Source organism: Blennius ocellaris (genome assembly GCF_963422515.1).
Source record: "Blennius ocellaris genome assembly, chromosome: 15".
NCBI lineage: Eukaryota > Metazoa > Chordata > Actinopteri > Blenniiformes > Blenniidae > Blennius > Blennius ocellaris.
In genome coordinates, this window is record NC_137664.1 from 9,827,826 (window position 1) to 9,848,074 (window position 20,249).

Below are 20,249 nucleotides of genomic sequence, written 5' to 3' on the forward strand. Positions count from 1 at the left end.
TAACACTACATCTTCTTCTTTTTCCAACTAATTTTTTCCCTTAAATAACTCTTATATTTTCTTATAGAAATGTTTGAAACCTGTTTTTTGTTGGTGTTAGAAGTTCCCCATTGTCTATGACATGTTTGGGATCATAAATGATAGAGCAACATCCTCTTCTTGGGAATGGGTTCCACACTTTACCTTCAGAACAACTATAAATATGGTATGATTTCTTCATATCTGACAAAACAGCTCTAATCATAGCAACCCAGGCCTTTTCCTTGAAGTCATCCCCAAGACAGAATTCTCAGTCCAAGTCACTTTATAACACTCCATGTATGTGACCTTACCCAGTATATTATCATGTCTCATCAGGAAGGTCTGATAGATTTCAGTCTCTCTGAACCAGCTCTCCTCTTCAGTGGTGATGAAGACCTTCACAGCGACTCTCTCCCCTCGCCATTTGCCCATCCACACTTCACCATATCGGCCTTTTCCGATCTGCTTCACCATCTGAATCTGCTTGGCGATGGTACGCTGGACCTTACGAATTACATAATATTCAAAGTAAATGAATACTATTACAACTTTTTCAACAATATTATTCACATTGTAAATGGCTTATTAAAATTCATTGTTTGAAACTGAATGTTGCGATTCCAATGGTTAACATGTCATGAATAAATTAATTTAGCACAAAATTAATGTGATTCATTTTTGCTTGTTCTATTAAAGACAATGCTGTATAGTATCACTGATATGTGGACAGGACCTGAGGTGAACATACAGGTGTGTAAAGACTTCCTCCTACCAGCAGAGGGAGTCCTGACCCAGAGCCTGACCCAATGCTTCTGGAGTGCTCTATCAGGTCTTTCAGAGATTCCCCAGGGGGGATGTAGGTCTCCTCCTGCTCCAGATCGATACTATAGCGTGGCCGTGACTCTTGCCTCTTATACCTGGCACAGTTATTCATGTTAAAATCAAATAATGGTGTTTATTTCAAAAAGTGCAAGAGGCAAGCGCCTCACCTGATGCAACAGAAGACGAGGATCACAATAAGGATGATGGTGCAAACTGTGACTGAGATGAAGAGAGCCATGTACTGGATACTGCGGTCCACGTAATCTGAAACAAAAATCAAGCATGCAAGTACAAATTACATGAGTTTTCAACTTGGAGGGACACAGATCTTGGTCTGAAAACGTAAAAGTATATTTAGAGAAGAGGTGGCGACAGTCATTTGTTCACTGTAATCACCTCAAAGATCTATCTAATTTTCATAGGGAGGGATAAGTTATTTTCTCTTCTTTCCTTCACATTCTAGCCTGAACCCAACCCCCTCTTTCTTTTCTTTTCTTGCAGTTTGTTATCGATCACATCCCCTTCCTGAAATCCACATATCAGGTGTCACACTGACATCGCAACAGAAGCCCCAGAGGCCCAACGCAGCTCTGGGGCTCTAGCCTTTCTGCCCTGGACCTGTCAATCAAACACACACACACACACACACACACACACACACACACACACACACACACACACACACACACACACACACACACACACACACACACACACACACACACACACACACACACACACACACACACACACACACACTTGCAATCCAGCAAAACACTATAAGTAATAAGGAATGAAAGAAAATAACATGGAATCAAAATATCTACATTGTGTCACTGTGAAGTTAATGTATGAAGGACTAAAAAAATGTTTTAGGCCGTTGACCATTCCAGATGTATCTATTTAGATGGCAAATCATGAGCGAACACACTGAACACATGTACAAACTTATAACAGTATAATCATGACAACAAAACAGCTTTGAATATAGTTGTTGAGTTTTCTGCTGCACATGGTTTAGATTTTACTGTTTTATATATAAAGATAAAGAGTTGTGAAAATAAAATATGCTCATGTACAACATGATGTATGATGGTGTTTAAAACCGTTTTATCTTTTTCTTTTCAAATTTTGTTGTAGCAATCTGCACATATCACTTCTCACAATAGTGAGCATTTTCTGCTCATAAACCTGTTTGATAATATCTTAAACTCTTTTTGAGGATCCAATTGAAAGAACAACAGTTAAATTTTCTCATTACTCATTAATAGACCTTATAGATTTGTCACCATTTACGTGAAGGTGAAAGTGACATACTTGAGGTTGTGTAAAAGCATAGTTGCGAGTGTGAGAGAATGAGCAAGAGGAGGCAAAAAAAAACCTGTGTGTGTGTGTGTGTGTGTGTGTGTGTGTGTGTGTGTGCGTGCGTGTGCATGTGTTGGTGTGTTGTGGCGTGACAGATGGACAGATATCTCACATCCGTCCTGAGGCAAGAAACTCAAGCAGGCCCTGGGGAGAGGCTGTCCTTTTCATTAGAGGGTGAGAGAACAAGCCAAGTCTGCAGACTGCATTTCACCTGCCTCTCTCTCCCTCTCTCTCCCTCTCTCTCTCTCTCTCTCTCTCCCTCTCTCACTCTCACTCTCTCTGCCTCCCCGGAGCAGCATGTGCCACTCCATTCCAGCACCACACTGTGGTTTGTAACAGTTTAAACTGTCACTACCCATCAGCGACCCAGCGTGGCCTGAATGAGCGTGCTCTAAAAGCCACTCACGCTTCAAAGTGGGGCAGGATTTCATCGTGTGAACAAATGTACGTCTGCATGTCTCACCTGACGTCATGAGCGGAGGGAGAGTGGGATGTAGGTCTCTGTTGCAGAAGTCCTGACCCGTGCAGCACTCGATGGCTCTCCTCAAACGTGCGTTCCCTGTGTCCTATCACAAACATAAATGCAAATGTCTATTTTTCTGTAAAACTAACAAGAACCGCCACAGTCAGTCATGAAGAGATCAAAATGAGTTGCCAGTCTTTAATTTAAGGAATGTATCCAGGCAATTAAATTGTACAAATACACATAATGCAGACTTACTCTGCACTGAAAGTCAGACCCAGCTCGTCCCAAACAGCCTGCAGTCAGTACGGCAAGACCCCCCTCCTCCTCCTTCATCATTGTAAAGCAGAAGCCATCAGTCCTACAGAAATACACAGAAAATACCAAGGTCAGAACCGCTTAAATGAATAATGCTTCTGTAACCAATGAATGCTAAATCTTTTATATATTTGAGAAATATTCAGCTTTGGTGTTATCAAAGAAAGTTACATAACACATATTTGAATGGGTTAAAGAATTTACATGAAACTCCTATATAGTCCAATTTGGTGTTGCTGTATTAAATAGTGACAGTGATATATAATGATAAATCAGTGACAAGTACACATACATTCACTGAATCTGGTGTTGCAACTGCAGACCAACAAAACAGCTTATGGACAATAAAAATGTGATGATCAATCCAGTTATATTGTCTATAGATGACAAATAGTCATGTACAGAAACTGCTGAATGAAAAGATAATTTGCTATATAATTGATATGATTTTTAGATTGTTATATATCATAATAATTATATGTATGTGGAGTGAGTTATGCAGATTTTCCAGGTTTTTTAAAGAAAAAAGAAAGTTATTTTCTAGGCTGCTCAATTTGCATATTTAGGAGCGGTATCTTTGGTATGAAGAGAGAAAAACAACTTCATGTGTCATCAATGTAGAAAATGTTAAGGTGAAGCCATGGTTAACAATTAAAATGAGACTAGGTTTATTCCAAGGGTGGATAAGGCTCCAAAAATATTTTCTTTGAAGTGAATGTGTTCGTGAGTATAGTAGTGAGTGCATTCCACCGTACACGCAAGTGTTGTTGACAGAATCCTCGCGGCAGTGGTTGTAACAATGGCACCAAAGGACATTCTCAGTAGAAACGGTGGTCGGGGTGCTGCTCTCCTCCGTTCTCCGCTCTGATCCCCCCTTCCATCCGTTCTTCAGGAGCATAGTGTCCAACATGTTGGCTGGACAGTGAAGAGAGACAGGAAAAGAGACTGAATGTAGAATCAGATAATAAGACAAAAAAAAAAACACACCAAAAAAGCAAAACACAAACATTTATTTTTACTTCAAATATTACTTTATTTATTTCTAATTTGCTGTGGTAATCTTAGCACTGTAACCATGGCAATGCAGTTCACAGAGAGTGTGAATATGTGTTGAAAGTAACCCCGCTGTTCTGAACTAGACTCAATGTACCTGTATGAAGTCTGGAACCAGAATAGCAGTCCCCCCTGAGAAAGAGACCTTTGTGTGTGTGTGTGTGTGTGTGTGTGTGTGTGTGTGTGTGTGTGTGTGTGTGTGTGTGTGTGTGTGTGTGTGTGTGTGTGTGTGTGTGTGTGTGTGTGTGTGTGTGTGTGTGTGTGTGTGTGTGTGTGTGTGTGTGTGTGTGTGCTTCTGTGCGTGCATGTTTCTGTCTCCTTTGAATAAACGCTTTACGAACAGAATGTATGAAACACACTTTCATGAGGTTATTTCATCAACAACAAAACATGCTGACTGAGAAGAGAAACATGTAATAAACAAAAATGTACAATATATAGCTGTAATGTAGTTATTTACTTAGAGGAATTCAAACAGAACACAATATGTGGTAATCAATGTAAATACAAACTGATTAAAGGAATAAGAACCCAGGTTCCAGTCCGGATTAGGATTAGAGACTTTTCTGTGTAGAGTCTGCATTTTCTCCCTGTGGCCTTTTCTGGGTAACCTAAAATCGTCAGAGAGTTGGAAAACATTCCAGTATTCCAGTTCTATTCTACTTCACCCATTGCTCACTGTTGGATAAAGCTGAATAGAAAATGATGGATGAATATCCACATATCTATATATGGAAGTAAAAAATTTAAAATACTCATGAGTATTAGTATTTAGTTTTAACAGTTTTAAATAATATATAGATAAAATAAACTTTTCATGTATAAAATAATGTGATTATTGTTGGGATAACCCATTATTTATCAGTACATTTAAAGTGCTGACGGTCTCGTGCGGAGACAAATGTTGGTATTTATTCAGGGAAAGCCGAACAGTAAGTCACTATATAAATGTTCATTTCAACCATTAGGCAGTGGTGGCTCTCGTGCTAAAGTAGGTGAGGGTGTACACAGTCGATCAGTGGAAAATGAAACCGGTTCTGACAGCAGCTCATCCCCCAAAGACCTTTGTGGTCAGAGAAGCTGAACGGTGTTGTGCCACACTCGATGGATATCTTCCTCTCAGAGTCTGACTGAGTTTCATTCCCTCTCGTTCTCTCTATCTGCTCTCATTCTTATAAATACAGATTATATCATGCAAATGACTGTAACTGTACAAGTTTGATGAAACCAAGTTTTATTTGTCCACATTGACAACCTCCATTTTGCCAGTCTGCCGAACAGCCACTCCTAACAAAAGTGGTTGTAAATGAAGAGGCAACTTGTAACTCCGTAAACGTGGACTTTGAAGACATCAATGATGCACGTTTACGCAGTAGGCCCACATGTCAATCAAATATAGGAAAGGCTTCCCTGGAAAGGCTGTATTATGCACTGTGTAAGCAGATCTAAGCCATGCAACTGCCCCAAAGCCGGGCGGCCGTTGAAAAAAAAGGGCATCGATAATCCTCCAGAGGACGAAGTGATGAAAAGGCTCTGTAGAGTGTAGTATAAACACGGTGACTGTTCTTCAAGAGGTACTCTATGTTGTTTCAACTTAATCTGGGTTACTGTTTCTCTCAGAGGGGAAGTTTGTGGAGGTGTTCAGATCCTCCCTCACAGTGGCCTTGGATTCTTTATCGCATTTGTTCTGCAAGTGTGCAAAAAAACACAGACAGGAATGTTTCATGAAGTCATCAAGCGCACAAAGACACTGTGTCCAATCGGGCTCTGTTTTCATTCAAACTTTTACATCAGCAGTAAGTGAGCAGTGAAGACAGGTGTAAGTTGCAATGGATAGAAATGTAACCATGCAGCTCATATGAGGGAACCATAAATGCGCGCCGAATTAAAAAAAAAAAAAAAAAAGTCTAAAAAGATGATCTGATATGGTGAAATGTTCACATATTCCAAAAAGAAATCACTATATTTGCATCATAAACGACATTTGAAAATGTAGGAATAGTTTACATTTTGCAAGAGTTTGTATCTTGATTTAGATAGATTTAACTTTTTAGACGATACAAGATGTTATAGCGAGCCTGTATTCAAATAGATTTAAATAGGGTATTTTCTTTACAAGAGATTTTGGATCATCTGAGAATTTCAAACTAACAATCTCTTTCAATGCTGAATTGAGTTCTGGAGTTGGCCATGTATGTTATACGACTAGTTTTACTACAGAGCCACTGCGTGTTGAACAGACTATTAAAGAAGCTATAGGATGCTTTGATGCAGAAGTGTTCTGTGTTGCACTGTGCTCAGTTTTCCTTTCCCAACATATCGATAAATAAAATTGTTTGACAATATTGCTTTATTAAATGCAATACAATTCTCTGTGCATTTTTAATAATAAGTGCATATAAAAATAAAATACTTTTTAAAAATAATATTGCATTTATCGCCTGTCTGACAAGCGCGTATGCCGATAAATAATGTCAAAGACTTCATTTTCTCTTTCACAAAAAAAACACATGCAAATTTGCTGTGTCAGCGACGTGGCACACTCAAGGTCACCCCGAAATGTGATCTGCATCCCCCACACATTCCACAGGCTGGTCGTCAACACACACACACGCACACACATCCTTTCAGCAATTAGACTCACAGTATGGTGAATTACTCCAACTTTTGGTCACAGCTCTACACCACCAGCATCTTTGGGTACTTCCGCCTTGGATTCAGTTTTCAAGATGTGCCTATCTGCATCAATGACGGTGCTCCATCTGCTGTCTTTTTTAATTTTTTTTATTTCAAAGGACTTGTAGTACTATCGGTCTTTTATGACACTTTTTTTCACACTGATAGACACACAGTGTGCCTTTTTGTGTGCCTGTGTATCATTCCTGTAATTGTACTCATGACACTAGAATTGGCATGAAAATCCCCACATTTTCAGTGTTTCATTCAGCTTTGATGGATTTGGGTTTTTTTTATACCTTTGTTGTGACATTTTACACTGGGTAAAGGTTCAGCTCCATCTGCGGGCATTTTTCATGAGAACCTACTTGTTTCTGCTCAAGGCCTAATGTCACGCTTTCCTCCTACTTGCGGTTTTCTGAAATTCCTTTTTGAGAAAAGAGAAAACAATCCTAAACAGACGTGCCTTGACTGATGTGCATTGTTAGTTTATATGTTCCAAACTCATTTTGATGTTTCTCTCACATCAGAGAGAAATGTTGACATGGCAATTTCACATCAAGGAAAGAATCCTATGCAAAAAAAAACAACCCAAAACGGTTCCAATTAACACAATTGTTCCACTACAGCACAACTGGCATTTAATCTGTGAGCTGTGACCTTCACACAGATAGAGGAGGACATGAGAGAACTGGGAGATAAGTTACTCCAGGTGGTTATGATAAATCACCTCCTCAAAGGAGGCATCTTCCTCAGCGTCTCTGAAGTGCACTCTGACCCCGAGGGGGTCACAACCAACCTGCAAAGGGGCCATACATCCTCCATCCAACCAATGCACCCTCAGTCCTCTTAACCCCCGACAGGCTTCAAAGGCCTCTGCCACATGAGACATTGACACATGTGCACATTTTAGGACGCGCACACACAGGAGCATGTCTGCGGAAAACATTCCACACTTGGTCTCCCCCTCCTCTATTGCGGCACCCACTCCGGGTCATCTGTTTCCACCGTGCATCCTCAAGAAACCTGTTCCAGGTTTGCTGGCCGTGACCGTGCAGCCTCCCCAATGGAACGACACGGTCGCCGTGAGGCTCCGCTTCCCACTGAACAAACGCCACCGCAAATTAACGGAAGGAGTTCAGTCCCAGTGACCCCCGCTACATGTTTGTGTCCAATCCTAAAGCTTAGAACCACATCGGTGGCACACAAACAAAAATGTCACACAAGGGTGTGAATACAGCAAAGTCCTGCTATATCCACAAGTGAAAACTATGTACACAAACTGCCTGCTGAATTCACAACAGATGCCGACATCAAAGGGAGACAATATGAAGGATTTTTGAACATACTGATAAATCACAGAAAATGTATTTGTACGTGAAAAGAAATGAAGAAATAATTGAGAGGGGAAATCATCTGAAACAAAGGGTTTTGCTTGTCTTCAAATACAAGACATCACTGATAGTGCTGTAAAAAAGTGAAATATTTTAACCATTTACTGCCAAGAGTAAAAGTAATGTTAAAACAACCTAAACAGTGATGCCTACTATAGTTTTAATCTTTGTATGATTCCAATTGCCTCGAGGAGTGTGTCATCAATATTGTCGAATTACCACATTTCTTCATTTTTTTTTTTATTAGACATGTAGTAATGAAGCAGATAAGATGAGCCCACCATCACATTGTGGAATCCCATACAATCAGGTTCAATGACACAGATTTAGACAGCATCTGTTGCCTTCTCGCTGCATGCTGTCTGTAATATTTTTATATTTTTCAACTATGTCAGTACATAACAAATTTAGTATCTGCTTTACCTCCCTTTACAAGTGAGCGTAAGACAAGGAATACGATGCAGTTCATGTTTTCATGTGTTCTGTGTGCATGTGTTACTAAGTATGAAAATGAGGCTATATATAAGGGCTGAGGCTGTTCATTTCAATTAATAACTTACATATTTAAAAAATTATGTGTTAAAATAGTTTATTCATGTAATTGTGTTTTACTGTTACACTTCATCATGGAACATTGATCGATACACCTGAGAAAGTGTATTTCATTTCCCAAGATACCGATCATACTGAAGTGATCCAATAATGTTCAATGCATTCAGTGTTATATCCTGTTATTACTTTAATTTAAAGTCTGCTTACGTCGCCGGTGCCAAGAAAGCCAAGATTTGTTAGAAGGGCTGAAGTGCAGTGTGTTTGGGAGAGCTGGAGTGTGGCGAGAGGTGAGTAGAGTGAGAGAGCGAGAGCTGGAGAACATGCTGGGACTCAGGGAGCTTGACAGTTTTGTTATGTTCGAGCTCAGTCAGAGCGAACAGTAACTCTTTGTTTACTGTCATAAAGTGGAGTTTTGCAAGCTAATTTCTCATCCCTCTTCCTGGCACATCTTGGCAAATCCCAATGGATCACATGCATCAGACGGAGAAAAAAAAAACCGGTGCATTAAAACCGGCTAAGAACAGGGGCACACTTTAATGTGATGCATGAAACAGATGACAGCATGTTGCTTGGCCTGATGAACTGGAAGCTTCAGTTGAAAACAGTTGGATGGACACATGGCTAAAAATATGGTTATTTGCGTGGATGGTTAAAGTTATTCCCAGTCTGATATTTAAACATCCATTCTTCGACACTGAAAAGTGTTTTCATTAATTATTTTCATTAAAGAAAATCAACATGAACAACAAAATTATGCTTTTTTTTTCAAATCAAACATTGAGATAAGATTAAATAATATAAATGATTGTGATTACTTCAATACAACCAATACGATTATTTTATTTAATCAAGTCCCACCACTACCTGATGTTTCTAAAATAGTCACTGTCCTTCTCTACAGCCTTTCCCATCTGTGTGAACATTTTTCTCCCCTTTTAAATGACTCAGCACAGCTGCAACAAAATCTTATACATGCAATAAGCGTTTTTAGCACACACCAACCTCAGACAGCATAACACCTTTATCAAGTGAAAGAAGCACACATGCTTACAACACGGGATTGTACACAAGTGTGTACTAGAAGTGTGGCCTCATCTTACCATATTACCTGTCTCCACTCAGACCTTCTTTAAAAAAAACAAAAAACAAACACTGTCTACCCACAACCCGTATAAATGTATCTTACTGCTCATCTATCTGTCTATGTGGTCTGGATTTACTGGAAAAAGCCACACTCCACTGAGAAATGCTAGGCTTCATTGCGCACATTTTCAGACACAACCACCATCACGCCACCACAATATGTCACTTTACCCCACAGTTTCACCTCAGCCAAAAATGTGGGCTGATGCTTCTGTTTTTACTCAAGGTTGTTCAAGGTTTCCTCTTGAGCTACAAACACACGGATGGTTAACTTTAATTGTCTTGCTCATAATCCACGTATCGAAGGCACAATAAATGCATAAGTAAATTCCTTCTGGGAATGTAATGTGCTTTAGTGCTGCAGGTTGACATTAAGAGAAGACATATAACTCTTACATTTCGGTTTGGTAAAGATGAGCATGCAGAATTCAGCCAGCGATTGTAAAAATGCTTAAACAGTTTGCATGGCTTTGATCCAAAGTATTAAAATCCACCTGCAACCAGGGACCAGTATTCTTTCAAACTGTTGAAGCAAATACCAATCAATGTTGTGTCAAACGAGGAAAATATTTCTCCAGCTGTTGAACTATATATTCGAATTTCAGTGATGTTAATGTTTATTATACCCCACATGCTTTTAAAATACTTTGCTGCGCATGCTTTGGGGAACCTCATTTTTCAGACGCTTCCATTTAAAAGTTCAGAACCAGGGAATCAGTGGTCCTTTTAGTACTCCCTCTGAACTCCCAAAAAGTAACCCAACGCTTCCAAGTCTCACAAGGCAGGCAGATGCATTAACATGCTGCACATGAACAATTGTTGCACAAACATACAGATTTTTGCTCCCAGGCCTGACTGCTGGAGCAGCACATCTGCCCGGGGATCAAATTCTGTGTAGGGGAACCGTATCCACATCCTGACAGGAAGCAGCACACAGAAGGCTGAAGGAGCCCGGCGCTGCCGAGGACCAACTGCTGCTGTTTTGTGCTACAGGGCCGCTACGGAAAACAACACTCTGACCTTACTCCACAACACTCAGCTGCACACACATCTTGCAAAGGGCTTAATAACACTGCATAATAAGGCCAGTGTGTAAAGAAAGGCCTCATCTGCATGCTGAACAAATATCCAGTATAAGAAACCACAAACTTGGCATACAACACGAATGAAATAACCCCTGCAGACGATTAAAACTGTTCTGTTTTCTCTTCATTGACATTTGATTATCTATATCCTCAAGTGCATGGACTTGAGAAAGAACTAACACTTTGCAAGTGAACATTGAAACTGCTCCTGAGTGACTCCCATTGATGATACATGTTCTCTGAGGACTTCAGGGTGGCTTTTGCTTCTGTGAGGAGAACCAGTCGGTCTGTCACAGACATGTTAGATCTGGATGGTCATCCTGTTAAAGGCAAAGCTAACCCAAAGAGTAAATGAAAAACATGAGCCAAAACAATATTTAAAAATGTGTTCAGTGGCAATGTGTTGATACTGCATTGCTGAATGTGGCTAGGAATCATCTACATTTTTTTCCATGACTCTTACAAGGCTGCAGAAACAGGTGGCAAATTGGCTGTGCTACACAGATTTATGGGCAGCCTCCCACATGTTTAACTCATTTGATTGACCTTCAAAAGATCACAGAGGAAACAAAAAAAATCTATCTCTTCGCTACAGTATTTCATAAAAGAAAAACTGTGACAACAAAACCAAGTTGTGTAAATTCTGTTCCAGAAAGTTCTTGTATGAAACATTTTCAGGTAGCTAAATCTAATCTACTATTTGTTCGGTTCCACTAACAGAAATGCACACGCCCTATTGGAGGACAGAGGATCAGTACTCCTCTTTATATCAGTTTCACTTCATCTCCACACATCTTTTATATTTGTTTGGATACTGATTCTCAAATTCAAGTTAGACTCTTAAACCCTCAGTTCAGTCTGTGCAGAGAAGAGTGAACTATATTCTCCAAAGAAGCATTCATGAGCAGCTGAGGTATTTCATGACCAACTGTGAAAGTTACATTTAGCTCTGAAGCACACAGTCAGTATGGGACTTTACACCTGGTCTGTAGTTTTGACACAGTTTCAGTCAAGCAGAGCTTTGTACCAGGAATGAATTGAAGCTACTTTGTTCTGAAGTTAGGGCGTCCATAAGTACTGTGGCTTTTTGTAAAAGGATCACCTGTTTATTCATATTGCAGATTATCTTGAAAACTTGAACATGCCGTGAAACTATATTAATACATATACTTTATTTCACTAATGTAGTGCAAAATTACACTGACACCAAATATGTTACCAAATAAAAGAAGTAACAGACAATCCATTGTTCAAGAGATAGTATGTAATGCGTTAATGAGTATGAACATAGATGCATACATAGATACTTGCATTATGATCTGGCACTCAATAATATACTTAGAAACTGATAAAAGCTATATTTAGGTTTGGATACAATGATGTAAGCATGTAAGGGAATAGATAAACATCAGTGAAGGATATTTCTATTGAATCGTAGGAGTTGCAAAATTTACTACAATCACATTTCACTGTGCAGCCTATACAACTTATTTTATGTCTCAATAGTACATTTGTCCATAAAATGTTTTATGATGAGATCACATGTTTTACATTTAGTGTGAGTAGCACAATGTTTACCTCATATAAGATACTGTGACTATCAATATCTTGCTGTTGTTAAAGTGAAGTGAATATAGCCATTTCCCCAATGAAGCAGTTAAAACTTGGCACATCATATCAGAATATTGAAAACAACATTTTTCATTTTCTTATTCATTTCTTAAATCACTGTTGAGCACAATGCATGGCAAGAAATATAAAATCTTTCTTGCAGACGATTAATTGATTAAAGGATTTATCATTTCAGCCTTATTAAGAAATGTCTTCTGGTCAACAGAAAGAAACAAAGAACCCTCAAACAATAGTTCATTATAATGATAATCCATCTCTCTCGTCTCCAATCAAAGCAGAACAAATGCACAAGTGTCATCTACTTGAGGGCGGGAGCCTGCCGACCCTCCGAGCCACTCACAACCTTGCGGGGCACCGTGACACTGTTGGCATTCATCGTAAAAGACAACTGGCTGTCCATCTTCAAACAATTCAAAACATGACGGGGGTCTGGGGAGGGGTTGGACAGGGGCAGATAAACTCATGCCTGTTCTCATGGAAGCCTCCTGTGGAGATCATAATAGCCTTTCCTCATCATAAATGCCACAGGGTAAAAAATAGACAGATAATCCTACAGTGAACACAATCATCCTGTCACCCGATGATACTATCAATAAAACGTGTCAAAACAAGCTTCTTACTCATCTTCCACCAGCTTTCGATCTCAAAGGGGAAGTATAGATACCTAATAAAAAGGCTCAGCGTGGCTGATAAAAAAAAGAAAGAAAAAAAGGAAAAGCAGTGCGGCAGTAAAAGCATCAAAGCACACGTTAGTGAGAAGTGAGAAGTCCAGCGCAATACTCACCATCAGACCCACGGCTCAGCGATGCCAGTCCAGTCACCAGGAGAACAGCCTGCCAGACCCACTCTTGAGGCAGCCACACGACCAGCGTCATCATGCCAGCACCAACTCCCTTCAAATAACCGAGGTGCTGCCACAGCGATCACGCCCCCAGCAACAAGGTGGGATAGTGTGTTTTATATCCTTTTTGCGAAAGCGTGCCAGTCTTCTGTACGACAGTTTTATTCTGTGAGTGATTGCCACTCTGCCTCTCTGCACTGTCAGGAGCTTCCCACAGCACACAGTTGCTTTGCAGCCTCCAGCACTACTCCACACTGACGGCCTGGGAGAAACAGACATGGAGAAAGAAGAGGGGGGACAAAGAGGAGGTGGAGGAGGGTGTTACTTACTTGCTCTCTCACTGTGCTTTTTGTCCAGTCCTTTCAATGACCGCTATACTGCAGAGGGAACAGCTGAGTATATCCACAAATGTCTTTGGTTCGCACACGTAAAGAGACACACACACACACACACACACACACACACACACACACACACACACACACACACACACACACACACACACACACACACACACACACACACACACACACACACACACACACACACACACACACACACACACACACCCTTTTGAACAGCAAGGAAAGCAGCACAGGGGGACAGTACAAGGTGATGTGGGGCCACGGACACGAGTGTGGAACGATCGAGGCTTGAACGGCAGCAGTGAAAGTTCTATGAACTATTACCGCAGGCATGCAAACACACAGCATGCCAAGAAGGACACACACACTATAGCAAAAACTAAGGAGTATAAACTTCCAGGGTGCATGTGAATATACTAAGGTAAAGCCACATGGTATCAAATCCTGCAAGTCAGAGAAGACAACTTCTCAGAAATGCTGATCTGCAAAGGCATAACAGTGTTTGTTGGTGTAAATGGGTTTTCAGAGGGTTTCCAGAGCAGCTACACTTTTCCTGACTTGAGATTAATGCAAGTCTGACCCTGTGAACACTAACTATAGGCTTACGACTGTGGTTTGTTTTAACTCTACAAGACACAAATTGTGTTACAGTACTAATACAACTGAATGAATTCTAAGTTGTTGTAATCATTTTGAAAGAGGCATAGTCAATTGACACTGATGATTGCACATTGTCATTTGATTGTTAGGGTTGAGGGATGACAGAACCAATCCCAGCTGACTCTGGGCTATGGCAGGGCGCACCATGCACAAAGCGCCAGTTCATAACAGGACAGATACAGAAAGATACATGCAGATTCATATCTATGGACGACACCAAATAATCTCAAACGCATGTTTTTGGAATGTGAGAGGAAAACATATAAGAATAGCAGGAGAATGTACAAACAGCCCAGATTCAAACTGTGGACTTTCTCAGTGTGAGGACATCTCAACATCACAACTCTTTTAAGGCTACTAAAATGAATAACAAATACAGGCACCTTTCATGAAATGCACTGTGAATTTATCATGAAGCCTGAGAAAAATGGTTCACACTTAATAACAATTTCTATAAAATCAACCTTCACATGATGTGTCTGCACTAATGGCTGCAGTCGCAGGTGTTGTATGAATGGCAAAAAAGCAGGCTTTAATCTGCAACCAAGAGTCTGGCATTAAAGTTCATATGTAGGCTGAATCGTGCTCAGTTGCTGCTCATGTGAGCCTGCGTGTGAAAGGGGTGAAAGCACAATCGCTCACAGAGCTACAGCCGAGATCAGGCCATCACACGTCAGGTGATTAGAGGTGATTAGAGCTCACACCTCCAGGCACCGCCACAACCTTGCAACTTCACAGTAATCCGGCACACATAGGCACAAATGCAAACATACAATGCTGTGGCAAGAACTAACAACAACAATAAGTACGCATACCATGTCGGAAGATTTACGTTTTGCAAGCTAAGGAGATTAACTAAGCTATTAGACAGATTATATTCGCTTTATCACAACACCTACACAAACCGTAAACATCCAAGCACAATGGATGAATTTAAAAAGCACATATATGACCTTGTAAGAGCAAAACTGTTTGGATGAAGCCAGATCAGTGACAGTTCCTTCCAAATGGTTGAAGTTGAGGCAAACAAACGCAAAGTACTAAAGCAGAGCCGCAGAAGGTCAAAACAACAACAGCCAAATGGGCTTCTCCACCCCACACCTGTCCCTTCTTAAAGTCTGACTGGGTGGGAACAGCAGCTCCCAGAAGCCACTTCTCCTCCCTGGTGCTCCACTGGTCCTATAGCTGTCACTGCTGATTTGTGCAGCACTGTGTATTATATGTGATAAGTCAGCCTATTCTGGAGCATGGGTGCATGGGGAGCAATGTGAATGGGTCAGTGCACCTCACACACCCTTCTGCGCTCCATCAAACGCCCAGCGTGGAGCCGCTCCAGACTCTCAGACAGCCCACTCGACCCAAAGGCCAGAGGTGGGGGGTCCGAGGGAGTGAGCAGCTCCATAGGTGGGGGTCACCCCACCACACAAAGGGGTTGAAAGTGGGGCAGACTGGTTGCAAGACCTATTTTCAGTCAAATTAACTCTTGTCTTGCCTTTTCCACACCCTCTCACGGTTACAATCAAACCTGCAAAGCACATCTGTCAATGCACACAGTACCAGGATGATTAATGCTGCAAGAGAAATCATTCTGTCAGTATATCCATCATTCTGTGAAACCGCAATATTTGTTGCAACTAGAATGTGAAATGGGCACTTTAAACATGCAACAACAACAATTCAAAACCAGTTTGAAATGACTAATAAAGTTGGATCACCCTGAGAATTTTGGTACTTAACTTCTAGTATAACTTCTAAAAAACAAAAACAAAACTGCCTCGATGAGATCAACTCAAATTTGCAGCTATGGAAAATGCTGCTGCTGCTGCCTGCTGCTTTAGTTCAGTGTAACCTAAGCTAATATAGCCATTCCCGTCAGTATGAAACTGCCTTGGCAAATAATTAAAACACTTCGTAAGCATGTGGAAAAGGATGTTTTCCATTTCACATGTAGACAGTAACTGTACCAAAGATTTGCAGGCTGGCCTGTTTTAGTAAAGCCACGAAGAGCAGCTTAATGTTGCGAGGTCACATTGGGGTGGAGGCCTCAGTGTGAATGGAGGTCAAATGACACCTACGGCCCCAAAAATAGTTCCTTCTGTACGATACTTAGAACATAACAACTGTGTTCAACTGTGTACATTTTTTTCTAAATGTCATAAACACCCAGAAATGCTGTTTGCGTAAGTAAATGCACTGAATTGTGTTTGTGCTGTTTTTGCTGCATTTTTGGGAGGTCACACAGGTAAAGACTGACTTGAGAACAGACTTTAGGAAACATTTTATTCTCTTGTTTTCCATTAAATCCTCAAAGTTGAACTTTAAAATGAATGGAAACAGTTATATATTATCTAGTTTGACAATAAAACACTGCTAACAGCAAAAAAGACACGAGAAGTAAAAGACAACAAATACAAGAAAATTATTTAAAAAAAAAAGTTTTTACCATATGGCCACAAACAACATCAATAAATCAATATAAAGTTAAATAAATAAATTAGCATTATTCATAAAACTAGGACGATGACTCTTTATGATCAAAAAGGTGATTGATGTATTAAGAAACGTATGTATTATATGTATATTTTAATACATACATATATATATTAATAATATGTATTATATTATAAGAATTATATGCTAGGGTCAGGGGCTGATAGATCAGTGGTTTCAGTTCAGAGTTTTTCATTTTTTTCAATCTACCTCTAACAATATTCCACAGTGACAGTGATTCAAGGTCATTCTGATAAAGTCTTTGAGATCCTCAGGGAAGCTTTCAAACATGAGCACAACAAGGACACAAGATCTTTCATTCACGTTCTAATGTAGTGTGCAGTGTTGGCTCTGGGATTACTTTGGCTACTTTGCTTTGGGAGGGTATGAGAAGGAGGTGTGGGGAGGAGTTCAGTCCTGCATTTATTGTTGAGTTAGTTTTGGAGATTCTGTATCCTTCACATTTCACCCTCTAACAGTAGCTGATCAATTAACACAGCTTGGTTGTTTGTAATAATCTGTCTCCATTTCGCACACTGAGCGTTTTCTTATGAAACAGAAACCAAACATTAATGCTGGAAAAATCCTCAGAAAGAGCCGTGAACATCAGTGACATGTTTCATTTCAAATGAAGGACTTTCAAGGAGCAAATGCACCTTTCATCATAAAGCACGAGCAATAGGATGGATGACTATGAAAAATCACCTGTGAAACAAAAAAGCCATGGCGGAACACAGATGAGGGAATTACTAGGGGCAGAGAAGGAATGCGTATCATGAACGATGTTTCAGCTGGGGCCAAACTGACCCTCAGCTCTGTGAAATTAGCAGGATTTTCAACAGCTCAGTCTTAAAACTGCTGTCACAGACTTCTGGAAAGCAGTTTACGACCGTGGCAGCACAGCTGTCTGCAGCAAACGGTCCTATCAGGGTGCAAATGTCAAAAAACCGTGACACTATCTTCATCATCCAACAAGACAAAGAAGCTCTTCCTCTCACTCCTAAATTATATAAACATTCATTTGCTATATCATGTACCATGAAGCAAAACTTATTCTCATCACTGTATTTAATTTTTTTATTTAAAAAAACACATAAAGACTGCTCATTTCAGTCGACGAGGGCGCCACGTAGAATAGTAACATTTGTTTATAGTTTTTGTCTGATTTACAATTTAAAAAAAATAAAAATTGGCAGTGATAAATACAGAGAAGATAGAAATCAGAGAATCATCTAATATGAAAAGCTCAAATCAGAAAATAGATAGATAGATAGATAAATACTTTAATGATCTCCAAGAGAAATTCACAAAATGTAAGGGTTTTAACTTTTTTTAATATCCCTTTAACTCGAGTTCATTATATGTTTAAGAATCATGCAGTAAAATAGAATCTCATGCTGTTTTATACTTTTTTGAAATGGGAAATTATGGATACATTGAAGGGCAGTATTTCACTTTAAAGCATGTTTCTGTGGTACTGTAGGAAACTGGAGTACTCAGAGAGAACAGGCAAACTCCCCTGAATGTGAACCGTGAATACTCCCACTGTGAGACTACCCACAACACCACTATCTGGCCTTGTTGATTTGCCTAAAAACGTGAGCTCCATATACATCTGATTCCTAATTCCTTTAACCTCCTTAAGTGCAGACAATCAGAGAAAGAGCCATGCATGCACATTTACAGGCCATTTCTGTCACCAATTAACCCAACTCGTGTGTCCCGTGGTTTGTTGGAGGACACCAGATCTTCCAGGAATAGACTCAAAGTAGACACGGGGAGAACACGCAAACTCAGAAATCCTATTATAGTGTAGTACTCAAACCAAATGTTCACATCATATCATAAGAGCAATAGTGTGGACAGCACTTATTCAATAATGTCAATTTATTTAATCTCATAAATTAGTTGAAAAAGCCCTTCAAATCCTTCAGAGACTCATCGAGAAATTGCTATTTATTAAATGATGAACAGTTTGAAGGTTTTGGTCCTTTAGTCAGATCAACACAAGTACAATTTAAAAAGGGGAACGTGTGTAAGATATACCCTGGTTACATGTTACCATTGCATTTGAAGATTAAGGTCAGAGTGCTCCTTCATCAAAATGTAGACATCCATCAGACACTGCTATGTGAATGTGCACGCTATATACATAACTATAACGTGAGATCCAAGTAGATCCCCGGCATTGTCTCAGACGTCAAGTAAAAGAAAGATCCTGATGAATATTCAAGATGCTCACAATAGTAGGGCCAAATCACTCTGTGGAGATTGATGCTTTGAAGTCCTGAAGAATGCTGAGTGGGAAGAAAAACACCATTCATGAGAAGTGAAAAGGCTGTCACAGCAAGATTCTCCCTCCTTCGTCTCACTCCGTCTGTCATGCTGTCTCATTCTGTCTCAGTCCATCTCCCTGTCTCTTCCCAACCCAATGTGACGATGTAATATGGCACAGCAATGGCAGACCATCACCTCTGGTAAATCATTTGTAACACATGACAAAGTTAAAAGCTTCCAGATAACGAACAAAAAGGAGAACATGATGTGTACACATACAAGAATTTGCAGCATTCAGACCTACTTTAATATGCAGGAAGCGTAAGTAATAATTAAGTTTGTTTCGATCACGCAGTTTCTGTGAGGGTGTCAGGCTGTAAATGTCAAAACTTTTCTGTGAAACTCATAAAGATTTCACAGCAAACTGCTTCAAGCCAGTCAGGTGAACTGAACTCGGAGATGGCATGCAAAGTCGTAGTTTGCATATAATATATTTTGCATACAGTACATGCGTGCATGGGTACAACATGAGAATCCTATTTTACAACATGCTTACAACACTGACTTTAAAAGCATTGTGGTTATGTCAGAAAAGATCCGAATGACTCATTGCCTTGTAAATCACTGCCGTAACACTGTGTCTCCCTGTCATGTTATTAGTAGTGTTGCTTGATCTGTAATGTGAAATCCCACAGAGGCTGTTTTGACAAAGATTGTCTTCATCATTATGTTTTGCTCTTTCAATTCATTCTTAATCTTTGCTAAACAAGCAGCTGCTGTTCATTAAAGCAACATACAGGCTGGAATTTCAGGATGACTGTAATAACATGATCACATTTCCACATAAAATGTTTTGGTTTCCCCTACGGATGTACTGTAGCTTTATCAAATCCCTCACGAGAAGCAAATGTTGTAATCGCCTTACATTTTACCACAACAACTGAACCCAACTGTGATTAATATGTGATTACAACAACGTCTAAGGCCCTTTTCTCTGGGCCAGCTGGTGACTGCACCTGAAACACACCTGTGGCTCAGATTTCAACTGTGGGCAGAGGTTTAAAAAAACAGCTATACAACTTTACGGATGGA

General features: G+C 40.0%; 1 protein-coding gene across 2 annotated transcripts in view; it reads right to left on the bottom strand.

The window, feature by feature from the left end:
• The window catches only part of bmpr1bb (bone morphogenetic protein receptor, type IBb), a 51,443-nt gene that overhangs the window by 3,861 nt on the left and 27,333 nt on the right, over positions 1 to 20,249 (bottom strand). For both annotated transcript variants that reach the window (XM_080510557.1, XM_080510556.1), the window contains exons 4-10: positions 13,309 to 13,627; positions 3,745 to 3,904; positions 2,930 to 3,032; positions 2,672 to 2,774; positions 1,011 to 1,107; positions 794 to 938; positions 333 to 525 (exon numbers count right to left, since the gene is read on the bottom strand). In XM_080510557.1, coding sequence (XP_080366683.1) covers positions 333 to 525; positions 794 to 938; positions 1,011 to 1,107; positions 2,672 to 2,774; positions 2,930 to 3,032; positions 3,745 to 3,904; positions 13,309 to 13,402 — 895 coding nt within the window. In that variant the 5' untranslated portion in view covers positions 13,403 to 13,627. The remainder of the gene's footprint in view (positions 1 to 332; positions 526 to 793; positions 939 to 1,010; positions 1,108 to 2,671; positions 2,775 to 2,929; positions 3,033 to 3,744; positions 3,905 to 13,308; positions 13,628 to 20,249) is intronic.